This window comes from Heteronotia binoei, chromosome 4, assembly GCF_032191835.1.
Source record: "Heteronotia binoei isolate CCM8104 ecotype False Entrance Well chromosome 4, APGP_CSIRO_Hbin_v1, whole genome shotgun sequence".
NCBI classification, from domain to species: domain Eukaryota; kingdom Metazoa; phylum Chordata; class Lepidosauria; order Squamata; family Gekkonidae; genus Heteronotia; species Heteronotia binoei.
Window position 1 is genome coordinate 25,601,688 of NC_083226.1, and position 23,865 is coordinate 25,625,552.

Sequence of the window (23,865 nt, forward strand, 5' to 3'; positions counted from 1 at the left end):
GAATAATTTGTCACACAGATGTTATCAGAAGATGATCAGTTTTTAAAATAACACCTATTTCTTTGCATTTATTGGCTAATGAAAGCTTCCCTCAGTCCTGGAAACACCCTCTGCCTGTAACAAGAGAATGTCCCTGTCACTCTTAGCTGTAGCCTTCACACCAGCAAAACTTGAAAGTTCTTAACACTGCTTTCTGCTAAAGCTTGCAAATACCTCCAAGACTTTCGAGAAATCAGGATATGATGACATAGCAGGGCATGGAATTGAGCTAATGTAGCCTGAATGCGCCTTGTAGTTAAAGCTGAGTCAAGTCACTACTGATGAGCTCATGATGAATACTGATAAGGTAGAATACATTTTCTCTGTTCCTAGAATTTTGTGCTTCCTTTTCCCTACTGTAGTTCCTCTAGTCTGGTCATTCCTTATTTTCACTCCCCAACCCTTTCCACATCTGATGCGTAAAGGATGTACGATTTTCTGAAAATAGCTGTGCCCACTTCCACCCCATCAAATTGACTGCTGTTGATTTTAAAAGCCCGTTTATTTTTTGGATAGCCTTCTCAAGCTGTACAGTCCCTCAAGTTCCAGCACTGTTTTTTCCCTCAGTGTTCATTTGCAGATAACAGGATTTGCAGCAAAGTTCAGTAAGAAAGGATATTATTTATTCAAGTCTGCTCTTCAGGGCGGGGTGAGCATGATTCTGAGAAAGTTGCTCCTCGGCGTCCCATCCAATGCTTCTGCTAAGCTTCAGGCGGGTGCAGTCTTTTAACGAAGGGTAACCAGTTCTTCTGATGAAGTTGGGTGAATGGCTACCGTCTCGTCAAAGTCAGCCTTGGTTGCTCCCATTTTGACCGCCACCGCAAAGCCTTGGAGCATTTCGTCGCATCCCAGTCCTTGCATATGAAGTCCTACCACCTTGAAACACAAGAGAAATGGAGCATTAGAGATGACCACAGACCTAATTTTTCCACAGACCGGGGGCCCAGTTCATGGTCTGTAAGCCCAGTCTGCGCCATCATCCTGACATGGACCCCCCAGGAGGTTTGTAAGGTCTGTACTGGTGGGGCTTGCAAAAGGGGACACAGTCCATTTTCAGGACTGTGTCCATCCCTAGGTGAACGTGTTGTGACGAAAAAAGCAGACCACGGCCACCTTCAGTTGCTTGTCGATTCCCTTACGCCTCCGTGTTACTGCTAGCTGCCCCACCTCCCTCCCCATGCCAGTTTAAATCCCCTTTAGGCACACCTGGGAGGGCCGAGCCCTTCAAGGGCCTGACACATTTTCCCTGATTGTCACACATGTCAAACAACGAGGCTGCTGGACACCAACCAAATGGAGTTTTGTTTTGTTTTTTTGTAAAGGAATTTTTACATAGCTGTCTGCTTTTGGAAAGCAAAAAACCTTTGCTCCAGCTTTGTGGATTAAAAGCTGTTGAAAGAAGAGTTCCCTCTCCTACCTTAAACGAAACATTTTAAATACAGGGGAGCAGTTTTATTTGCTGGACAAGTGAGTTGCTAACTGCTTCTCCTTTTTCCTGCTTACCTTTTCCTGCGGAGTGGCACAGACCAGTTTCATTACGCACTTTGTTTTCCTTGTGGTTACGGCATGGTACATTGGGATGAAGGAAGTCGTATAAATCTTGATGTTCTCTCTTCCATAGGTGGCTACAGCTTCCGCTGAAAGACAGAATGAAAACTTGAGACATAAAATCTTCACAGGTGTTATGTGTGACTGAGGCAAAACCACATAGTTAGTGCTTGGGCAGAAGTGTTATTTCTCCTGAAGGCAATATTCAGAATGGGGCTTGTAATTAGCTTTCTGCTACAGCGCTGCAACAGGCATGGCCCGTGAGGCTGAATACTAAGTGTGCCTGTTAGGCTTTGAAAAGCTTCCTTGTAAACAACCATCCTGCACCTTCCGACTTTTCTAAACTTTCACATGGGCTTGGATCCAGTGCCTTTCCTGGCCCTGCTGAGGCAGTCCTCAGCAGTAAAGCTCACTTCCTTTGGCATTAGGTGCTTCCTTTTGTGCAGTCCCCAATGTTTTTCAATGAGCTCCAAAGTGCTTTGTGAGAGAAAGTGAGCTGTGCTATGGAGGACTGCCTTGGTAGCTGTTGGATGAGAGTTACACACAGAACAGGTGATAGGATCCAAGTCCTGATCTTGTGCTGAAATATCCCAGGGAACCCTGGTTTTGAAATTTGCAGCTCACGTTCCTTGAACTCTTAAATATGGAGAGTTTAGCAATTCTAGTTCACGATGAGGTGGATTCTGGCACTCAACTAAAAGCCTGGAGCCTTCCTTCAATTTAAGCAGCTCTTCTGTTGGAGGAAAGGTTCAAACTTTACTCAGAGGGGTAAGAACCACCCCATAGTGTTATTAAATGGCTGCTTTTTGTAAACTGGTTTGATATGATCCTCTGAACTGTGGGAGGGAGAATGCAGGGATACCTTAAACTACTCTGGAACAAAAATACCACAGTCCCTAAAGATTGTGTCATAATTAGCCATAGCTTATTGTTGGAACTCTCTATCTGGGGCAGTGATGCTCTGTATTCTTGTGCTTTTTTGGGGGGGGGGGCACAGTGGAAGGGCTTCTAGCCCCACAGGTGAACCTCTTGATGGCACTTAGGTTTTTTGGTCACTGTGACACAGAGTGTTGGACTGGATGGGCCATTGGCCTGATCCAACATGGCTTCTCTTATGTTCTTATAATAAGAGCATGTACTGAACCACAGATGAAGAGACCCAGGTTCCTACCTTCTGTTAGTCCCACTGTTCCGATAGGTGGGTGGCTGAAGACCACAGTAGGAATGTTGGCATAATCAAGTTTGGAATCTTCTTTACCTTCGAAAAGTCTGTGTGCCAGTTTCCTGCCAGCCGCTATTGCAACTGTAAGAATGGAAATTTGAGCTCTATATTTAATTTAGATTGGTAGTATCCGAATCAACATAACCTGCTGCTGAAATCTGTACAAAATAATACCCCACCATTACAACAGCTGTCAAAGGTCATAGCTGTCAGCTCTGTATTCTTGGTGATGGGCTTCTGGTGTCCTGGCCCCACTGGTGGACCTCCTGATGGCACCTGGTTTCCTTGGCCACTGTGTGACACCGAATGTTGGACTGGATGGGCCACTGGCCTGATCCAACATGGCTTCTCTTAAGTTTTCTTGTTCTTATAGGGAAGAGCTATATCAGTTCATATATTGCTCGCTGTGTACACAGGCCCCACTACCATGTGGGATTTTTAGTATGTTTATACTAGGTGTATGTCTCATTTGATGCTTGTTTACACAACTCCTGTGAAGAGGCATGTCAAGGGGCACATCAGCACAGCTGAGAAAAGCTACAGCTGTATATGGAACTCTTGTAACAATATCTGAGAAGGATCGATTTCAACTGAAAATTAGAACAAAAATTCTTAAGAACTGAACATCGATAGCATCCTTGCAACAGGAACGTTAAGAAATTCAGAAACTCCATTAAGGGCATTAGCAAATCCAAACAATATTCATGGCTACCTATCAAAAATTATGCATCAGGCTACAGAGAAGAGGAATATGGGATCTAGTCCTCCCATAACTACTCAGTTCCAAAACTGAAACCCATTCATTAACTCTTTTAAAGAAAAGGTATCCTTTAAAATGCCAATATTGCAGGAAGTCTTGTTTTGGACAACAAAAGTCGGAGGGCATTCAAGTGTTAAATCTTCTCCCCTCCCCCCATCCTTAACTATGCAGTTTACTGTTTACAGACTTGTCCATGATCTTTGTCATGTTTCTCTGCTTCTTGAAAAATTATCTGAAGGGACACTTAGGCACTGTTACCGTGTGAACTCTTAATCTTAGCATTTCCTGCAAGAGTTTTGGGACTCAGTCTGACGGAAGTTCCAGCATCTTCCTTAAGATGATGGTACTGTTGCATCAGGCTTTGGGGTTTTTTTAAAAAGTGGTATTTAATAGAGAAGGGTAAAGAAGAAAAAATAACCCTAGTCAGCTGCTGCACTATACCCATGTTTTTTCATAGCCCTTTCTCCACTTCTGGCGCAGAAGGGACAGGGTTGCACACACAGTCCTTTATGAAGTTATGAATATTACCTGGGGTAAGAAGTGCTTTCCCACATACATCTCCAACAGCGTAGATCCCCGGCCGGCTGGTGTTTTGGAACTCATCCACAATAATGTGGCCTACGGCGTCTACCTTAATGGCCTGATATAAGAAACAAAAGTTCAAATCAGATCTGGCATCCCAGGAAATGCCTAAAACAAATAGCGCTAAAGAATCTTTGACATTTGCCTGCGTAAAGTTTATTTTCTTCAAGGAAAGTGTGTGCAATGTGGACTGTGGACTGGAATATTCCTCCTGCATAGCTTGAGTGTTTAAACACACAGGCAGGCAGGCAACTGTTTGAAAGAACATTAAATTTGCAGTTAAATAACATCTTTAAAGTGTTCAATGCATTATCTCAATAGTTGAAATAAAAGAAAACAAGATAGAATAGGGCAGTAGCATTCCATGTGGGACAGAAAAGCCCTAAGAGGAAGTCACTCCTGCTCACCAATTCACCAAGGTTCAGCTCCTCTGTGTTTGGCTGTCTCCCGATGGCCCACAACAGACAATCAACATCCTCAATAGTGTTAGTAGTGGGTTTCTGGCTGGGAGGAGAGGATGTTACGGTTACTGCCAGCAATCCAGAGGGGAGCTTTTTCAGCGATTTGACCTGGTGAGGAACAAAAAACATCCTGCATTACATTAAACATCAAGGCATTTTCAAGGTTCAAAGCCTATTTTCTGTGTCCTCAGTTGTAGGAACGAAACAGTTACACGATTTGACAACAAGCACATTTTGCTGTGTCTCAGCTTCAGTTCAACAATAGCACAGAAATCTGTTTAAATTTTCAAAATAAAACCCAGCAAATTTCCTGCCTTCTGATAGGAGTGTTCTTAAATTTGTGGAGAAATCTCAGACGTCAGAAGGGCTGTGGTGCATGGATGCCAAGTACTGCATCTTGTATCCCCCAGATTAACAAGCAACATGCTTTAAAACAGCCGTAATTATTTTCGCTAGTTGATGTCTAACTGGTTTTGCCCGTCTCCTCCAAATTTAGTTTTATTTCTGCCTAAATCTGACCATGCCCTTGACCTCGATAACTCAAGCTAGCCTGATCTTGGAAGCTACAGAGAGTTGGCTCTGGCAAGTATTTGGATGGGAGTCCTCCAAGGAATACCAGGGTGGCTACACAGAGGCAGGCAATGGCAACCCACCTCTGAACATCTCTTGCTTTGAAAACCTTAAGGGGTCGCCGTAAGACAGCTCTGACTTGACAGCAAAAAAATAAATAAATCTTGCTATAACTTCCTTTGGCAGGTCTTGTTTGTTTTTATTTATTCTGTATTGCATGTATGCATTTTGTAAGTATGATTCTTGTCAAACATTTTATGAACACCTATTTCTCGGGCAACAAGGCCCCCATATTAACGCATATTAGGAATTTAGCTTTCCTTGGTCCAGAATGCTACTCTGGGCACAATTTTCATTCTTATCTAGCACGACTAAACTGAAGCTGTTGTGCTTTTGGTTACATTATGAGAAGACAACAATCACTGGAAAAGACAGTAACGCTAGGAATAGTTAATGGCATCAGGAAGAGAGGAAGACCCAATAGGAGATGGATCCAAGTGGTTAGCCATGCTGGTCTGAAGCAACAGAACAAAGTTATGAATCTTACACATTAGAGAAATGCATTTTTAAAATATAGTTGACTTCCTCTGTCGTATTATTCATGATAGCGGTAAACTTTTTTATGAATTCATCTCCCCTAATCCCTTTTTCCTTCTATATATCCCTGTTTTGAGGGGGTTTTTTTGAAAAATTAAAAGAAATCCGAATAAAGTTATGAGTCCAGTGGCAGATAAGAAGTGTGCATGCACATGAAAGCTCATGCTTTGAATAAAACTTTGTTGGTCTTAAAGGTGCCACAGGACTCTTTATTCCAGTATGAGATGGATTGACTCTATCAATGAAGCCGCAGCCATCAATTTTCAAGACCTGAGCAAGGCTGTTAATGGCAAGATGTGTTTTGGAAGTCGTTAATTCATAGAGTCGTCAGAATTGACTTGATGGCACTTTACACACAATGCACAGCCTAGATTGTAAGGACAGCTACACAGATCATCACAATAGTGTGGTTGCATGATTCAGCTATCTAGCCTCAGTAATATCAGCTTTAGTAAATGGGATTAATTAACTAATATATTAACAGGAGAACGACAACAATGCTTGAAAATGGTTTATTATTGTACGTGTGCAGGGTTGCATTGGAAACTATGGTCATTTTGCATCAGGAAGATTTCAGGTTCATGGAAATTCGACGTGGAAACAGTACAAACCTTTGAATGCTTCCAAACTTCTACATCATTGGAAACTATGGTTATGTTGCATCAGAAAGATTTCAGGTTCATGGAATTTCAAAGTGGAAAACAGTACAAACCTTTGAATGCTTCCAGACTTCTACACCACCATGCTCCAGTTCTTGAGTGCAATTTGAACTGATCATTGAATCAAAATTCCTCAGCACCTGTAAGGAAAAGCATTCAGTCAATACAGATACCCTGCACATTCACTTGAATATTATCCTCATATTCACCCAAACTAGTGAGACTGCTTTGAATCACAAAGTCCCCAGGGTCATGTCTTACGTTAGATGTGACTTAATTACAAGATCCTAAGTAACACTGCCACCCCATTTTGGGACAAAATATCTTTCCCACTTGGTCTGTACTGAAAGACACCCTATGAACTGTCCAAAGACAGTTGTCCAAAGATGTTGCAGTTCAAATCACCGTGCATACTAGTTTTAAACAATGAAGGACATGCACTGAAATCTAGTCAGTCATCAGCACACATTCTCTTTGCTAGGTTGCATGTGCTCATCATAGAAGATGCAAAAATCAAACCTGGATCTCTAGAGCAGGGGTCCCCAACCCCCGGTTTGTGGACCAGCTTGTTAGCAATTAGGCCATGCAGTCTGACTAGTGGCGCTGCACAGCCTCACCCCCGCGGTGCCTCCTCTCCCCTCTGTTTTCACAAGTTTAAGGCCAGGGAAGGGGCACTGAAGCACCTCCCCGGCTCTTTAAAGGCCAGCCCCCCTGCCAATCAGCTGATCAGCAGGGGGGTGGCCTTTAAAAAGTCGGGGAGGGACTTGACCGCCCCTTCCCCAGCCTTAAACTTGTGAATACGGAGAGGGGAGGAGGCAAAGCGAGGGGGGAGGAGGAGGTGCTGTGGGGGAGGGGCGGCCTAATTCATTGCCCCACCCTGCCGACCCTGGAGCTGGGCCCTGGGTTCAAAAAGGTTGGGGGCCACTGCTCTAGAGGATAAGACCTTTGATGACCTCTTCCAAAATGCACAGTGCTCTTGACAGTTCTTAGGGGAAGCTATGGAGCCAGTTTGGTGCAGCAGTTAAGAGCGGCAGACTCTAATCTGGAAAACCGAGTTCAATTCCTCACTTGAAGCCAGCTGGGTGACCTTGGATGAGTCACGCCACTCAGCCTAAAAATAAGCATAGTTTGCCACCTAGTGGTGCCAAAAAAGAGCTACAGCTTCAGGCAGCCAATCAATCTGTCAAGTCAGATACTCCTGGTTATTCCACATACAATGCCACATGATAATTTAATTTTTTAGGGGAAGCTACATGGTCACAAATACATAGTCCTTGTTTTATCCTCAATATCACTATGAGCAATAGGCCAGTCTAACAGCCTGAGCTGCCAGCAACCTGCACGGCAGAGTAGAGATTTTCACCCAGCTTTTCCTCTTTCACCCTTATCCCCTGCACTATGCTTGTTCAAACATTCATGAACATGCCACAGTAAGAAAAAAAAGAGAAGTGGGGGGCAGAGAAATCCATTAAGCAATATTTATGCAGATGAAGAGAGGACCAGGAACATAATCAGTGCCTAATCAGAGCAATTAGCCTGCTGTGCAAATCATACCTAGTTTATTTAAAGATATTTGCCATATGATTGTCCCCAGTTTAACACAACAAAATCCTGTTCTCCAGTTCGTTTTTTTAAAGATTGCATGTTGGGTTACCCACCTCCAAGTGGGTCATGGAGTTCTCACAGAATTACAGCTTGTCTTCAAACTATGGAGATCGGTTCCCTTGAAGGAAATGTCAGCCTTGGAAGGGGGTTCTGTGGCATCACTTCTTTCCTGAGCGCCCTCCCTTCTCCAAACTCTACCTTCATATCTCCAGGAATTTCCCAAACTGGAGTTGGCAGCCCCCTACACAATGTAGCTCTGGGATCATACCCACACCCTTTGTGTAAATTCAGACCTACTTCTCTTCCTTTTTTTTGGTTCAGCCGCCACTTTGACAGTACCCAGAAATGTGACAACCTTGCAGCAGGTTCTTGCCCTTATTACTGGAAACAAGTCCTGGAAATGTACCTGGATGGCAGTCATAATATTGAACACACAAGCCCATGTGCCTTACCTCGCCATAACGGATTAGTAGGGACGTCTTTGACCCTAGGGTCGAAAGGATACCAGCTATCTCCACAGCTATGTACCCAGCACCAACAACAACACTACGCCTGGGAGAAGGAAAAAAGCATTATGGGAAACTTATCTCAAGAGCTTGAAATATATTCACAGTTAAATCCTGTATTTAAAAGTTCAAACATTTAGAGCTATTCGGCTCGCCTTTCCTCAAGCCATGGGATAGGGGGTAGGGGAAGAGAGAGAGAATACCCATCCCTTTAGGGGTATTTCAGGCCCTTTCCCTAAGTTACAGTTTTCAACAAAAAATTAAAAACAAGTTCCCAGGCCTCTTAGGAGAGATGAAGACAAACTTTCAGGCAACCTTCCACCCAAGAGCTCAGTAAGCCTGCTGACATCAATTATACACTGCAGGTAGTATTTTATTTTGCAAACTTCATTAACATTTTTAACTCAAGTTATTTAAAATGAGCCAAACAAACAAATCAGACTCTTTGCATTTAGGTTTTTTCTGTTTTGCATCAGGATAAGATACCCTGCCTTCCTGTAGGCACTCCTAAGAATGCACATCCTTCCAGTTACCTTGGCCATAATTCTGACTGCAAGCATCCCAGATGTTTCTCAAACACACATGAAAGCAAATAGTGGAAATGAAGTTACAAGGTAAAGTAAGCTACAAGAAGTAGCTGTGTTCTGATGTGCTGTGGCTAAAAATAGTTAAGAGGATGCTGAATCAGTATGCACATACATTACTTCCAAGACACATGAAGTCTGTTCCAGTTCCCAATAGTAGTCCAATCCAAATTATAGCGCAGTGAATGGCAGATCAGTGGTGGACTCTATGAGACTAGCCTGTACTGTTTACTGCCTCTCTTTGGGATAGCACAGCTGGTTACCACCCTACAGCTGTGTAGCAGGCACAATCCACCATTGAACACTTGCAAATCCCATTCGGTAGCTGAATTAAGACATGTTCCTTTAAAAATCAATTAGATTTGCAAGAGCCCACAGCTTCTCAAGCAGTAACAGGAACAAAGGAAATTGTCCCCTAGCTTTGGTATTGGCTGATCAGATCTTATCAACCGTCCTTTAAGTTGCCTTCCTCCATTTTGAGAGCCAGCATGGTGTAGTGGTTAAAGTGTTGGAGTAGGATCTAGGAAACCCAGGTTAAAATCCCCACCCTACCATGGAAGCTCTCTGGGTGACCTTGGGCCAGTTATATACTGTCAGCCTAACCTACCTCACAGGGTTGTTGTGAGGATAAAATGGAGAAGAGGAAAAGGACATAAGCCACTTTAGGTCCCCACTGAGAAAGGCAGAGAAGAAGAAGAGGAGGAGGAAGAAGAACCCCGTCCTTCTATCTGAATCAGTGTCTTAGAATGACTTACAGTCTCCTTTATCTTCTTTCCATGCAACAGGCACCGTGTGAGGTAGGTGGGGCTGAGAGAGCTCTCACAGAAGCTTCCTTTTCAAGGACAACTCTGTGAGAGCTATGGCTGACCCAAGGCCATTCCAGCAGGTACAAGTGGAGGAATGGGGAATCAAACCCAGTTCTCCCAGATAAGAATCCGCACACTTAACCACTACACCAAATAAGTAAGTGGCTCCTTTTCCTTTGGAGGAAGGTTTCAAACTTGAACCAAAGGAAAAGGTGGGTGTAAATATAAATACATAAACTTTGAATTCATCCCATCAACAGTAAGTCTGCACTTTGGGCTAATACAAGCAGCATCAAGAAGTCAACAACCTGTTTCATGCAGCTATTCAAGTTTTATATGTGAGAGAAAGAACTTCTCTATTCCTAGAACAAACCCACTCGCATCAAGAAGACTCCCCAGAAAATGGATTCCCAATAAGGTGTCAGAACTGATTGCAATCTTACCTAGGCAGTTCTTCCAGTTCAAAGAACCCATCGCTGGTAATTCCCAAACTGGCTCCTGTAAAGCAAAGCAGGCTTTCACGCACAGGCTGCCGTTTTGTTTTCAAAACATAATTCAAAATTGTTGCTAAAAAAATACAGGTGCTGGGCCTGGACATTCAGACAGATTAGAATGACACACGTGGACCTAATGTGGACTTTTTGGAGTTCTTTGAGAAAGTGAACAAGCATGTAGACAACAGTGACCCAGTAGACATAATATACCTGGACTTTCAAATGGCTTTCCACAAGGTACTTCACAAAAAACTCCTTAGCAAACTTAGCAGTCATGAGATCAGGGTTGGCGCTGGGTTTTTTGCTGCCCCAGGTTGCCCCCTCACACCTGCACCCCCTCCATGGGGCGTCAGAGTGAGGCTGCAGCACCTCTTTCGAAAGGGGCTGTGGAGCTGCCATGTCTGCCTCTGAGTGAGGCTGTGCTGCCACCTTCAACCACCCAGGTTCCAGGTGGATGAAAGAGGCAGCATGGCCTTGCTCCCGGCTGCCTCCCCTGGGTCACAGCTTCCTGGGTCGCAGACGCTGAGACCCGCCAGCCATGCATGGGATAAGACAATAGGTTTTCTTATGGATTATGGAGAGCCAGTTTGGTGTAGTGGTTAAGTGTGCGGACTCTTATCTGGTAGAACCAGGTTTGATTCCCCACTCCTCCACTTGCACCTGCTAGCATGGCCTTGGGTCAACCATAGCTCTGGCAGAGGTTGTCCTTGAAAGGGCAGCTGCTGTGAGAGCCCTCTCCAGCCCCACCCACCTCACAGGGTGTCTGTTGTGGGGGAGGAAGGTAAAGGAGATTGTGAGCCGCTCTGAGACTCTTCGGAGTGGAGGGCGGGATATAAATCCAATCTCTTCTTCTTCTTCTATTAAAGACTGGTTAAACAACAGGAAGCAAAGAGTAGGAATCAACGGACAGTTCTCACAATGGAGAAACGTAAACAGTGGGGTCCCACAAGGATCGGTATTAGGGCCGGTACTATTTATTAATAAATGATCTGGAACTCGGAGTGACTAGTGTACTGGCCAGGATTGTAGATGACACACAATCATTCAGGATAATGAAAACCAAGGGTGATTGTGAAGAGTTCCAACAAACCGGGTGAGTGGGCGACAACGTGGCAAATGAAGTTCAATGTTGGTAACAGCAGAAAAAAGAGTAAGTAGCACTTTAAAGACTAACAACATTTGTGGAAAGGTATGAGCTTTCGTGAGTCACTGCACTCTTCTTTAGTGTAAAGTGATGCACATGGGGACAAAAAGTCCCAGCTTCAAGTATAGGCTAATAGGGTCTGGACCTGCTGAGACTAACAGGGGAAAAGATCCTGGGGTCGTAATGGATAGCTCAGTGAAAGTGTCAACCCAGTGTGTTGCAGTAGTGAAAAAGGCAAACTATGTTAGGAATTACTAGGAAAGGGATTGAGAATAAAATGGCCAATATTGTAATGCCCCTGTATAGATCTATGGTGTGGCCTTATTTGAATACTTTGTATAATTCTGGTCAAAGAGACCCATATATTTCATCCTGGACAGCAGTGCTTCTGTCTAAACTCAATCAATTGGGGTTAGAGGTAGATGATTTTTCTACCGCTGATGAGTCATATATCTTCAGATGTATTAAACTGAGACTATGGGAATCGGAGGAAATGAAATTACGGCCAACTGACCCTTATATTTGCTCTCCAGCTTCCTTAGGTCTTTATGCTTTTTGTGGCAAAATGCCCAATTATCTATCAGACCTAACCACTCCAAGTCATCGCAGGGCATTTATGTTGGCTAGACTAAACGCGTTTCCCTCCAAAGTTTTACAAGGGAGATATCAGCGAGTCCCTTTAGCCGACAGACTTTGCTCCTGTGGAGCAAATACCCCTGACTCAATCCAGCATATATTGCTTGATTGTTCTTTATACCATAAACTCCGTAAAGATTTATTTGGCAAGCTTTCTTTTTCTCCAGATTTGTCTATTCTGCCACCCTGTTATTATTTATTGAGTGATACTGAGGGGGTGGTTAGTGAGGCTGTGGCAAAATTTCTGGCTGACATCCTTAAATTTAATTCTGACCATGTTTGAATGCATCTGTAAACTCTGTTTTATTTTGATTTTATCTCCAATGTTTAAATTTTTATATTCTGTGTATTTTTATCTGAATCTGTTATGCCATTAAAGGTTTGGTATGGCATGGAACTTCGTATAATTCTGGTCACTGTATCTCAAAAAGGACACTGCAGAGCTGGAAAACAGTAAAGGAGGGCACCAAAGATGATCAGGGAGTTGGAGCACCTTCCTTATGAGGAAAGACTGAAGAGTCTAGGACTTTTCAGTTTAGAAGAGAGACAACTCAGGTAAGACATGATAGAGGCTTATAAAATTGTGCATAGAGTGGAAAGAGTTGACAAAGACATTTTTCTCCCTCTCCCAAAATACTAGAACTTGAGGGCATGCAATGAAGCTGATGGGCAGTACATTCAGGACAACCAAAAGGAAATACTTCTTTCCACAGAGAGTGATTAAAATGTGGGATTTGCTGCCAGAGGATGTAGTGTTGGCCCCAGGAATAAACAGCTTTAAAAGAGGATTAGATAATTGTGAAAGAAAGCAAACAATTCAATAAATGGCAAAGGAAGATTTCCGATTTTGTATGGGCCGGGAAGAAACCAAGGATTAAGATGAAAATTTTAACAGATGCTAAGGAGAGGGGAGGTTTTCAGCTTCCAAACTTAAGATTGTATCACGATGCACTTTGCTTGACATGGATAAAGGATTGGATAATGCTGTTAAATAAAAAACTTTTATGGCTAGAAGCTCATGGGAATAAATTCAGCTGGCATGCTTATATGTATTATGGGAAAAATAAGATGGTCTTTTTTCTCACCACTATATTAGAAATAGCTTACTAAACACTTGGATAAAACATAAGAAATATGGTGATGAGAGAAAGCCGCTTTGGATAGTGCCAGCAGAAGTAATAAAAATGACAGCTGAATCTGATGAAGAAAGAGCAATGTCATATAATCAACTGCTAAAGATTCAAGGTGATAAAGTTGAATTAAAATCTGCAGAAGAGTTAAATAATAAGTATGACTGGTTTCAAATGCAACAAATAAAAAGCTTGATGGAAAATGATATTAAATCTGTTGGAATTAGATGTGAGCAAACGGAATTGGAAAGGGTTCTGCTTGGAGATAACAAAAAATTACTATCGAAAGTATATAAATTATTATTATTGAAATGGTCTACAGAAGAAGAAGTAGTAAAATCTCAAATGATTAAATGGGCAATTAATGTGAACAAAGAAATACAAATGGATACATGGGAGTAGCTTTGGAAGAACTCGATGAAAATATCAAAATGCCAGAGTATCAAAGAGAACTGTTTTAAGATGATGTACAGGTGGTATATGACTCCGAAAAAACTGGCAAAGATAAGTAAAAAGATGTCGGATAGATGTTGGAAATGTAAAAATCATGAAGGCTCTTTTTTTCATATGTGGTGGACTTGTAAAAAAGCGAAAAAGTTTTGGCAGATGATACAACAAGAAATTTCTAAAATTTTGGGATACGGCTTTAAGAAAGCTGCAGAGACTTTTCTGCTGGGATTACAAATGGAAACATTTCCAAAAGAAGATAGAACTCTAATTTGGTACTTGCTCTCAGCTGCTAGGACATTGTATGCGCAGTTGTGGAAGCAAGAAAAAATACCAGGGAAATGGGATTGGATTGTGAAAGTTTTATCATGGAGTGAGATGGACAAATTAACAAGAACTTTAAGAGACTATGATTTGGATGTGTTTAAAAAGGAGTGGAAGAAATTTAGAGGATATATAGAGAAAGAGTGGAATGTAAAAAGACATTGGACAATTTTTTAACATGCATATGAGAAAAGAAAGATATTGAACTTTGATTGGTTAAGGGTACCTTTATAACTGAACTTAAGTATATAACCTTGGCGGGAGTCTAGTAATGGAGGGAGGGGAGATTGGAAAATATCATATGGGTTAGAGATAGTAATGATATAATTAGATATTGTTACCTTATGTTATCAATAAAATTGTTTAAACAAAAAAGAGGATTAGATAAATTCATGGATGACAGGTCTATCAGTGGCTATCAGTGAATGAGGAGAACCTCCACAGTCAGAGGCACTAAGCCTCTGAATCCCAGAGCCAGGAGACAACCAGGAAGCCTTGTCCTCTATGCCGAGTTGTTGGCCCTCCAGAGGAACTGGTTGGCTCCTGCACGAGACAGGATGCTGGACCAGATGGAGCACTGGTCTGATCTAGTATGTTCTTAATCCAAACAGTATAATACACAAATCAAACAAGGCAATACAAACAGCACCCACATTCACTCCTTATTGCCTTTGCCTCTTCCTTTCCCCTCATATATCCTTTTGGCATCTTGTATAACAATGAAAATTTAAATTGTATACTTCTTGGGGCTGGGGCTCTGGTTTGTTGCTTTTATTACTCTATAAATGTGTAATTGACAGATCTTAGTAATAACAAAATGGACAATAAGAACCCAGTGGAATCCTCACGGACCTGTAAAATACACTTCAGGAGCAGCCCAGCTTCACTATCAGCTCAGATTTCAACTCGAGCATTTCCCTAAATTCAGGAGAAACACATTAGAAGTCTTACCGGGGATCTCGCTCTCACTGGGGACCGTCGGCTGGCCACCAGTTGCAATCAGGATGTGGGGCGCGGTGTATTTTTTACCATCAACTTCAACTGTGGGTGTGGGATCAGAGGTAAACATTGCAGAGCCATGAATGCTTTCTACATGAGCCTAGTGAAATCAATTGTAGATTAAAATGTTAATGTGACGTGAACTGAATTAAATACCAGATAGACAGGCAGTGAGCATGGACTGGGGAGTTCTAACCATCTGCCTTCACTGTGTTAAGCAGCTGTGTGCCAAACCCCCTTCCATTCTCTATTTTGTTTGTCTGATACATGAAGATAAGCAAGCTGACTGGAGCACTTAGAGCTCCTATATATGTTTGGAGCAGCCCCTGAAAAGGGTTTCTAAAACAGAGTCTCAGTTTAAATGTGTATCTCTGCTGGATGTAAATTGGTTTCAATTGAATGGAACGAAATCCAGGGAATTTTAATTCTACCAGGGAGACTAGTTATTTCCAACAAAATCCTTAGCACCTTTACTGAACTACAGTTTCCAGGATTCTCTGAGAAAAACTATGGCCAATATAAAACTGATCCTAGTTTGCAGTACAGACAGGCACCCTTTCGGTGTAACACCAGGGAGAGAGGAACTTGCTTTTGAAACTATATAACCTGATTTGCTTTTGAAACTATATAACCTGCTTCAATTTGCCTAGACAGACTGTCTCAAAGTGATAAGATAAACCAAGAGAGAACCCTTTTCCCCATTGGGAAACCTTTGTAGTTGCAACAGTAAAGGAGTTTTGCAGGTACAGGACTGGCTGAGGTATGAAACAGGAACATTTACAAACCTTGTTCAAATTATTTTGATAGATCCCATTCAGCCGCTTCACATAAGCATCACGCTTTTCTTTAATTACTCTGTAACAAAATGTGAGTTTTGTGTCACTAAATTCTCTCTCTCTTGCACTAACAAGGCCATAGTTTAAAAACTAGGGCCTCCTTCTCAATCCCCACTGGTTAGGCACACAGAAGTTTATGAAATCAGGCACAACACAGTCAAACCAGAACACAGATCTTGCTTTTTTAAATTAGGTGCCCACTTCTTTATATATTGGCTAAAAGTACTATTGGTTGGGCTGCTGTGATGTCAGAACTTCATCCCAGTTGATTGCACAACATTGTATCAGGTGTCTCTAACATTCAGATGACAAAAATGCAGCCATGCCCACTCCCTTGGCTTGCATTTAATTCCAGGCAGTGAACACAGGCTGGGGTATCCTGCCCAATGTTCCCTCTAAGCTGCAGAGTCTTGTAAGCAAGAATTCTACTTTGTGAGCTACTGATATTAAGGTTGTGAACTACTGGCATTAAAGTTGTGAGCTACTGCATAAATTATTGTGCTCTGGGACCATTTTTCCTGCACTGAGACAAAGATGTGTGAGCTGGAGGCTAAAAATCTGTGAGTTAGCTCACACTAACTCAGCTTAGAGGAAACACTGATCCTGGCTGTGCATTCCTGAAGCTTGAATACTGTTAAGAAATGTTGTGTTCTAGATATTAGCAGTAGGAAACATCACTGCCATCAAAGAGAAACTTATTTTATTACATAATTCCAAACCTGCCCCCAAGCATGTGGGTCTGCGCAATGGGGACAGGTATGGGTTGAGAAGTTTTATTCTGTAAACAAAGGGAATTTCCAGGTTTGTAGAAAAGTCTTAAACTTAGCAACAAAACAAGAATGGTGGTGTGAGATGCTGCAAGACTACCTCAAGCAATCTTAGCAGCCATTCTGGATTGCCTAGGCAACAACAGAACAGATCACTGATGTTCTAGGGTTGCCTAGGCAACTTAAAATGGCTGCCAAGATCTTGTGAGGTTCTCTCATGAGATTTTGGTGGTAATTTACTCCACCATGAAAGTGAAAAATGTTCAGTGCGGGGTGAGAAAGAATGGGCCAATATGAAGACTGTGAGGGGGAACGGATAGAAAATGGAGCAAAAGGTTGGGAAGGAAACTCCCTTCCCTTGCAAGTTGTGTGGGTCTCTTCCCTGTGTGGCCAAACAAACTGTGAAGAGGGTCATCTTCACCATTACTGCCACTTAACTGGCTTCCAAATTAAAATGCATAAGTGCTGGCGTTGGGTCCAGATTCAATCTTCCATCAGCAGGATGGAAACATTTCTGCTTCCCCTTCCCACTGTACTTTAGAATCACCACAAAATGCTGCTCTTGGGCCACAGGAAACTTTGAGAAATAACATTCCTAAGGAGGAATGGAGAATTGGGGAGAACTGCCAACTTAGTCTGTATTCAACCCCTAATTTTAATAATTTCAGCCCATTCCAATCAGACAGACCAGTAATCAGAGGTGGGTCCCTGTAATAAGTTAAAATTGAATATGTAAGCTGGATTGGCTTGCACTGCCAAAGTGAGACCCTTCAGACACAAACAAGAGACTCAGGGCACCAAAGCATCATATATGCAATCGCAAAAGGACAGAAGTTATTATACCAGTAGATGAACACTGGATTTATTATTATTACTATTACTCCACCAAATGTGCTGCCAGGACAGTTTTTAACTGATGGTATCCATTTATCAACATTGGCAGAATTCCAGGGTGTAACTTCAGACTTACCGCCAATTAAATTTCACATCAGCTACTTCAAAGCCATAGTCTGCATGTTCATGGATGAATTCTTTGTGGACGGCTGTATTCCACATCACCTTTTGGAAGAAACATCCAGAATTGTATACAAATTAATGGAGAAAAGTTACAGATATTGTATTATATAGCACAGCACAAACATTTGCAGGAAGCTGTTTTGGGGCATTGACTGAGATAAGCTGATCTACTTGTGACCCACCTAGACAAATGCAATTCACCTGCCTTGCGCATGACATGGTACTCTGTTTGCAATTCCAGACAGGCTTCAGAAGCAAGGACTATTGAGCCCCTTTTGAGCAGCCTTTTTTTGGCTGGTGGAGTGAATATGTTCTTATCTGATCTCAGAAGCTAAGCAGGGTCAGTCTTAATTAGTACTTGTTGGGCTTTTTTTGTAGCAGGAACTCCTTTGCATATTAGGCCACACACAACTGATGCAGCCAAACCTCCAAGAGCTTACAGGGCTCTTAGTACAGGGCCTACTGTAAGCTCCAGGAGGATTGGCTACATCAGGGGTGTGTGGCCTAATATGCAAAGGAGTTCTTGCTGCAAAAAAAAAGCCCTACTTGGATGGGAGACCACCAGGGAACTGCAGGGTCACTACACAGAGGGCAGCAATGGCAAACCACCTTTGTTAGTCTCTTGGTGGCTCAATGGCACTTTCCACCACCACCAAGCAAGCAGTCAGGAGCCAGGTTGGGAGGCCTTCCTGTTAACTATGATACATTTTCCCCTTGCAGAGTAGTAAAGTATCACTAGTCTGTAAACATGTATTCCTCATCAGGGCTTTTTTTGTAGCAGGAACTCCTTTGCACAGGAGTTGTTTTGTAGAAAAATAGGTGATGGAGCTCATTAGCATAACTCATTAGCATATGCCAACCCCACTCCACCCCCAGCCAAAAGCAAGCCAATGCAAGAAAGGAGTGCCCAGGGCGAGCGAGACCTGCTCAAGCTGGCTAGAGATCCAGCCAGACCAAGCAGGCCTCTCTCACTTGGAGGTCTACTGCGTTGCCCCCCCCCTCCCCAGTCAAAAGGCCAGCAAGCCACCCACTGCCCAAAATCACATAAGTGGAGAAAGGATGGCGTGGGCTTCTCCAGAGGTTAATGAGGGCTGCTGGGGGTGTGGCAAGCCCATGGTGGCTGGCTGGCTGGTCACTCTCCTAATCCAGGGATTGTTATTCAGCTGCGCCTACTATTCAATGGACAAGGTAGGTGGGGAGGAAGAGGGAAAGAAAGGTTCAGGAGCCGTGCTCCTGTGAGCTCCTGCTGAATCTGAGGCCTGCCTTTGCATATTAGGCCACACACCACTGATGTAGCCAATCCTCCTGGAGCTTACAGTAGGTCTTATACTAAGAGCCCTGAAGGATTGGCTACATCAAGGGTATGTGGCCTAATATGCAAAGGACTTCCTGCTACAAAAAAAAGCCCAGTTTCCTCCTACTGGATCAGGGGCATGCACACAAATCCTAGAATAGACTGAGCAGATTTCTGTTGTGTCACTAGGCAGGGAAAGAATCAGTACTAGTAGAGGCAGTATGGGGGTCACAAGAACTGTGTTTATTGGAACACAACAAGTAACTGAGCAAGCCACAGCTTGCATTTCCTAGATCTAACTTTCTCCAATTATGGCCACATGACCTGAGCCTTCCCTTTCTAGAGAGTCTGTGGGATTTGGCCTTAAAGTGACAGTACCAAGATTTCACAATTTCCTACTTATATTAAATACCCACACTGAATTTCCATTTTTTTCAGCCAAGAATCCCTCTCATAAAATACACAGCATTTTAAAGGGGTTTTTTTTACCTTTTTAGGTACACATCCAACATTCACCTAGAAAAGAACAACAAATGGAAGAGTTTCAAAAGCGAGTATTATTAAGAGACAAACTATACGTCATACAAGGAATCTGTGATAGAGGCTCATGACATATTTAAACCTCAAAAAGCAGCTGGGGGGGGCACTGGACTGAGGCCACAACACTGCAGTGCTTTTGTTACTCCATAGGAATGATTGCAGCTATTCCTTTGCATACAAGACAGTGAAAGAGATATACACTGGAACATCATAAGATTGAGACTTAATCCTTTTCCTTCTCTGAATGGCTACAAGATCCAACAAGCCAACCCCTGCTCAACAACCTCATCATGGGTGCTTTTTCTTAGCCATGTTAAAACATGATACTGCTGAGAACTGTTTATTAGCACTAGATCACAGCATCATAACAAGGGAGAGGGCATAATACAAGTTATAAAATAATGCATAGTGCGGAGAAATCGGGGAGAGAAAATGTTTTCTCCCTTTCCATTGGTATTCACAGACCAAAAAAAAAAAATCTCATCTTTACTCAAAGCACAGTTTATAGAATTCATTGCTTTTATGCTTAGGTGTCTTGAAAAGGGAACATTTGTGGAGGAAAAATCTATCAATGGCTATTAGCCCTAACAACTAAACAGAACCAGGATGTTAGACAAATGGATCTCTGAACTGATCTAGCACAGCTCTTTTTCAGTCTTGTTGCTAAGCTGAGCCAGGTATCAGCTTAGGGGCTTTCATTGTGAACTGAACTCTATGTATGCCTTTCTGCACCTGTTCAAAGGGCAGAAAACCAAATGTAAATAAATAAATAGACTTCAAATCTGGATGAAATTGACATAAAATAGCCCCTTGTAATGACATTCTAAAGCAACAAGGTTATCTTTAAGCAGCTATGTTCTTTCTTTCACCTTTAAGAGAATCTTTACAATCCAGTCAGAGAATACAGTCATGGCCAATTAAAAACTGAACAATGTTATTTAACTGGCAACCTTGCTGGCACTAGAAGACTGCCTTCTGAGAAGGCTTGTCCTGCTTCAAGACAGAACCAGTTCCACACTAATGGGTGGATCTGGGCACTTTAAATTGTATATAGTACTTTAAGGCTCCATAATTCAGCTTGAATTCCATAATTCAAGGGTAAGGAAAGATTGAAACTTTAGAACACATTTTATTTTGCTGCCCTTACTACCAAGATGTTTGTATTAAGTTTGTCTCACCTATAATTAGTAGGCACCCTACCATCCAGAATCAGTGTATACTAGAATACTGCTAAGCTAACTGATAAAAATCCACTGGTTTTAGCAAGTAGTGTGAAGAAGAAGATGATATTGGATTTATATCCCGCCCTCCACTCCGAAGAGTCTCAGAGCGGCTCACAATCTCCTTTACCTTCCTCCCCCACAACAGACACCCTGTGAGGTGGGTGGGGCTAGAGAGGGCTCTCACAGCAGCTGCCCTTTCAAGGACAACCTCTGCCAGAGCTATGGCTGACCCAAGGTCATTCCAGCAGGTGCATGTGGAGGAGTGGGGAATCTTTTCCACATTTTAGATTCAGAGTTAAAGAATTGCTAGAGTTCCACCCATACAGAACTTTGGACCTGCTTCTCAGTCAGCAGTCCTTCAAACTGCACAGCTGATTGCTTCTGAAAGAGATGAGTTTCAGAAGCCGTTCTGCCACACAACTTCAGGGTTGTCTAAGAAAAAAAAAGTCAGTAGGCAAAGCCCTTGCACGTGCCCAAGTAATTATTTGAATCCTAGCCAGTAGTTTTAGATATAAGCTTTTTGGTTGTGTAAGCAAAAATAATCCAAAGGAAAATGGTGTGTGCATCTAACAAGACTGAGTTAGCAGCTGTCCAGTAGAACAACAATGAAACTTTATAGCAAAAATCAGTTTTTCCTAAGCTGTTTATCCATGACATCATCATCATCCCAAAAGGGTATGGGATAATCAAAACAGGTGTCCAGCAGCACCCTCACAAGACCAATAATATTTATTCTTGCATAAATTTGGCCTGAACCAGAGCTTACCTTACCACACCACATGCATAAAGCTGCCCCTGCTCATAAAACTTTATGCTGGAATACATTTTGTTAATCTCTCTAAGGCCCAACTCGATTCCTGTTATGTTGATGAACATTAACATGGCTACACTGATTATGTCAACAAAAATTCCACACAAAAAAAGTTAAATACCCAAAAAGTACCTAGACTTTGTTTATACTAATGTTCTTACATAAATGTGAACCTTTATACATTATCTGTGTGCTAAATTCTATTACCATTATTATTATTATTATTATTATTGTATTTTATTTATTCCTGTCTTTAGTATATCATATGTACACAGACTTTGATATTATTTTATAATTAAAAAAAATTAAGTTAAAAAACAAACCAACATGGCTACACATCATGCCCTGACCTGGATAGCCCAGGCAAGTCCAATCTCATCAGATCTCAGAAACACAAAGCAAGGTCAACTGTGGTTAGTACTTGGATGGGAAACTGTCCTTGAAATACCCAGTCAAGAGGGCAGAGGCAGGCTTTCAGCTACCTCTCTGAATATCCTCCAGGCCCCCAGTAGGGGTCAGTCACCAGAGGTCAACACAGGGTCAGCCCTAGACTTGTCTGGCACCCTAGACAAGGCTAACCCCCACACACTGATAACATCACCAAGTCACCGGGGTGGGGGAGGACCACATTTGGCACCCCCAGAAGGCCAGCACCCTAGGCAAATGTCTAGTTCACCTAGTGGCAGGGCCAGCTCTGGTCGACATGACTTCTGGGTGCAGACACACACACACCACTGAAACAACACACACTAAAATGGCTACACATCTGAAATGACTGCTAGTTAGTTTCCAAGTACGTAGATAGATCCAAGTAGTCAGCCATGTTGGTCTGAAGGTTGCACCTTTACCAGCTATGTGTGGTTTTGCTCACTGTAGCTGATTCCTCGTCTGATGAAGTGTGCTTAGAGAGCACACGAAAGCTTAGATTCTGAATAAAACTAAGTTGGTCTTAAAGGAACTACTTGACTCCTATTTTGTTCAGTTAGTTTCCAAGTATGAGCAAGAAAAGGAACAGTTTCAAGTGGGCCAGGAAAAGCAACAGTGCACTTCCGTAACCCAAACCCTGTCATGTTTACTTTTGCCACTTCAGGACGCCTGAGTTGAGTCAAACGGCAGCATAGAAATGTTCCAAATATCTGCATGTAAAAAGGGAACTTATATTGCTTAAGCTCTTATAATAAAAGCCCTGCCACCTTTCTGCGCTCATGTAAGGACTGAGTGAAACCAGCTTCAGAAAAACGACATCCTACCAGTTCCCTCAGAATGTCAGCTTCAGCTCCCAGCAATTCACAGTGCAATACTACAAAGGTTCAGACCAGTGGCGACGCAGTTTAATTCTGGGTATAAACTTTCATGTGCATGCACACTTCTTCCGGGTGCGAAAGCTTTTACCCAGAATTAACCTTCGTCGGTCTCAAAGGTGCGACTGGACTACCAACTTTGCTCTGCTGCTTCAGACCAACAGGGCTGCCCACCGGAGTGCAATATTAAGTAAAATTCACGCGCCACAGAAATCTGCGGAGTAACTAACTCTGCATAGGACTGTGCCCAGTGACTCGGCGGCCAGCCTGCAACCTCAAAGTCCCAACCCAAGCGCCGCTCTCCCGCCTTCCCTTCCCTTCCCAGGCGCTTTCGACTCACGCAGGTGCCCCCGAGCCGCCCTTTTTCCACCACGGCAGCCCGAGCCCCCAGCTCCGCAGCGCGCCGGGCACTGGCCAGCCCGCCCGAGCCGCCCCCCAGCACCAGGTAGTCGAAGGCGGTGGCGGACGACGACGAGGAAGGCGCGCGCAGCTGGGCCATGGCGGGATGGCGGGCGAGCAGGAAAGCAGCTCTGGCGGCGGCGGCGCTGAGAGGAAGGCATGGGCGCGGCCACAGCATCCCGCCCCCGTTTCGCCACCGGCGAGAGGAGGCCCGGAGCAGCCTTCTGTGAGGGCGCGGGAGGCTCCCTTCGGCCCTGCCCAGGCCGGTTCTGCCAGGCCTGAACGGCCCAAGAGCCTCTCGTGAGGCGCAGCGAGAGCTATCTGCTCCAGGCCTAAGGCCTGCTGCAGGGCCGAGGCAGTGAGGCAAAGGCTGTCCCTGAAGGGAGTTTGCTTCCTTTCCTTTCTTGGTGGGCCGCTAAGCGCTTCCTTTCTCTTCCACACTGAGGCCATTGGAGGGAGGGAGGGAGGAGGGGGACGTTTTATGTCAGCGGTGACCAAACTTACTTAATATAAGAGCCACAGAGAAGAGCACTGCTTGCAGTAGACCTAGGGTTGCCAATCCCC

At 43.3% G+C, this 23,865-nt stretch overlaps 1 protein-coding gene across 1 annotated transcript; it reads right to left on the bottom strand.

Annotated features, from left to right (window-relative positions):
- Positions 1-524: 524 nt before the first annotated feature.
- Positions 525-23,440, bottom strand: GSR (glutathione-disulfide reductase). The gene is made up of 13 exons (XM_060236985.1): positions 23,243-23,440; positions 19,517-19,543; positions 17,687-17,775; positions 15,899-15,968; positions 15,066-15,213; positions 10,383-10,437; positions 8,496-8,595; positions 6,492-6,578; positions 4,559-4,720; positions 4,098-4,209; positions 2,759-2,890; positions 1,543-1,676; positions 525-915 (listed from the first exon to the last, which is right to left on the bottom strand). The coding sequence occupies exons 1-13, from the start codon at positions 23,399-23,401 to the stop codon at positions 766-768; spliced, it is 1,425 nt and encodes a 474-aa protein (XP_060092968.1). The 5' UTR covers positions 23,402-23,440; the 3' UTR covers positions 525-765.
- Positions 23,441-23,865: the final 425 nt, after the last annotated feature.

Excerpts from the sequence above, each read along its gene's own strand:
- GSR (XM_060236985.1), bottom strand. The coding sequence starts at position 23,401 with ATGGCCCAGCTGCGCGCGCCTTCCTCGTCGTCGTCCGCCACCGCCTTC. Across the intron at positions 8,596-10,382 it reads GAACTGGAAGAACTGCCTAG|GCGTAGTGTTGTTGTTGGTG; the intron begins GTAAGATTGCAA and ends TCCTTCTCCCAG. Across the intron at positions 1,677-2,758 it reads AACAGTGGGACTAACAGAAG|CGGAAGCTGTAGCCACCTAT; the intron begins GTAGGAACCTGG and ends TCTGTCTTTCAG.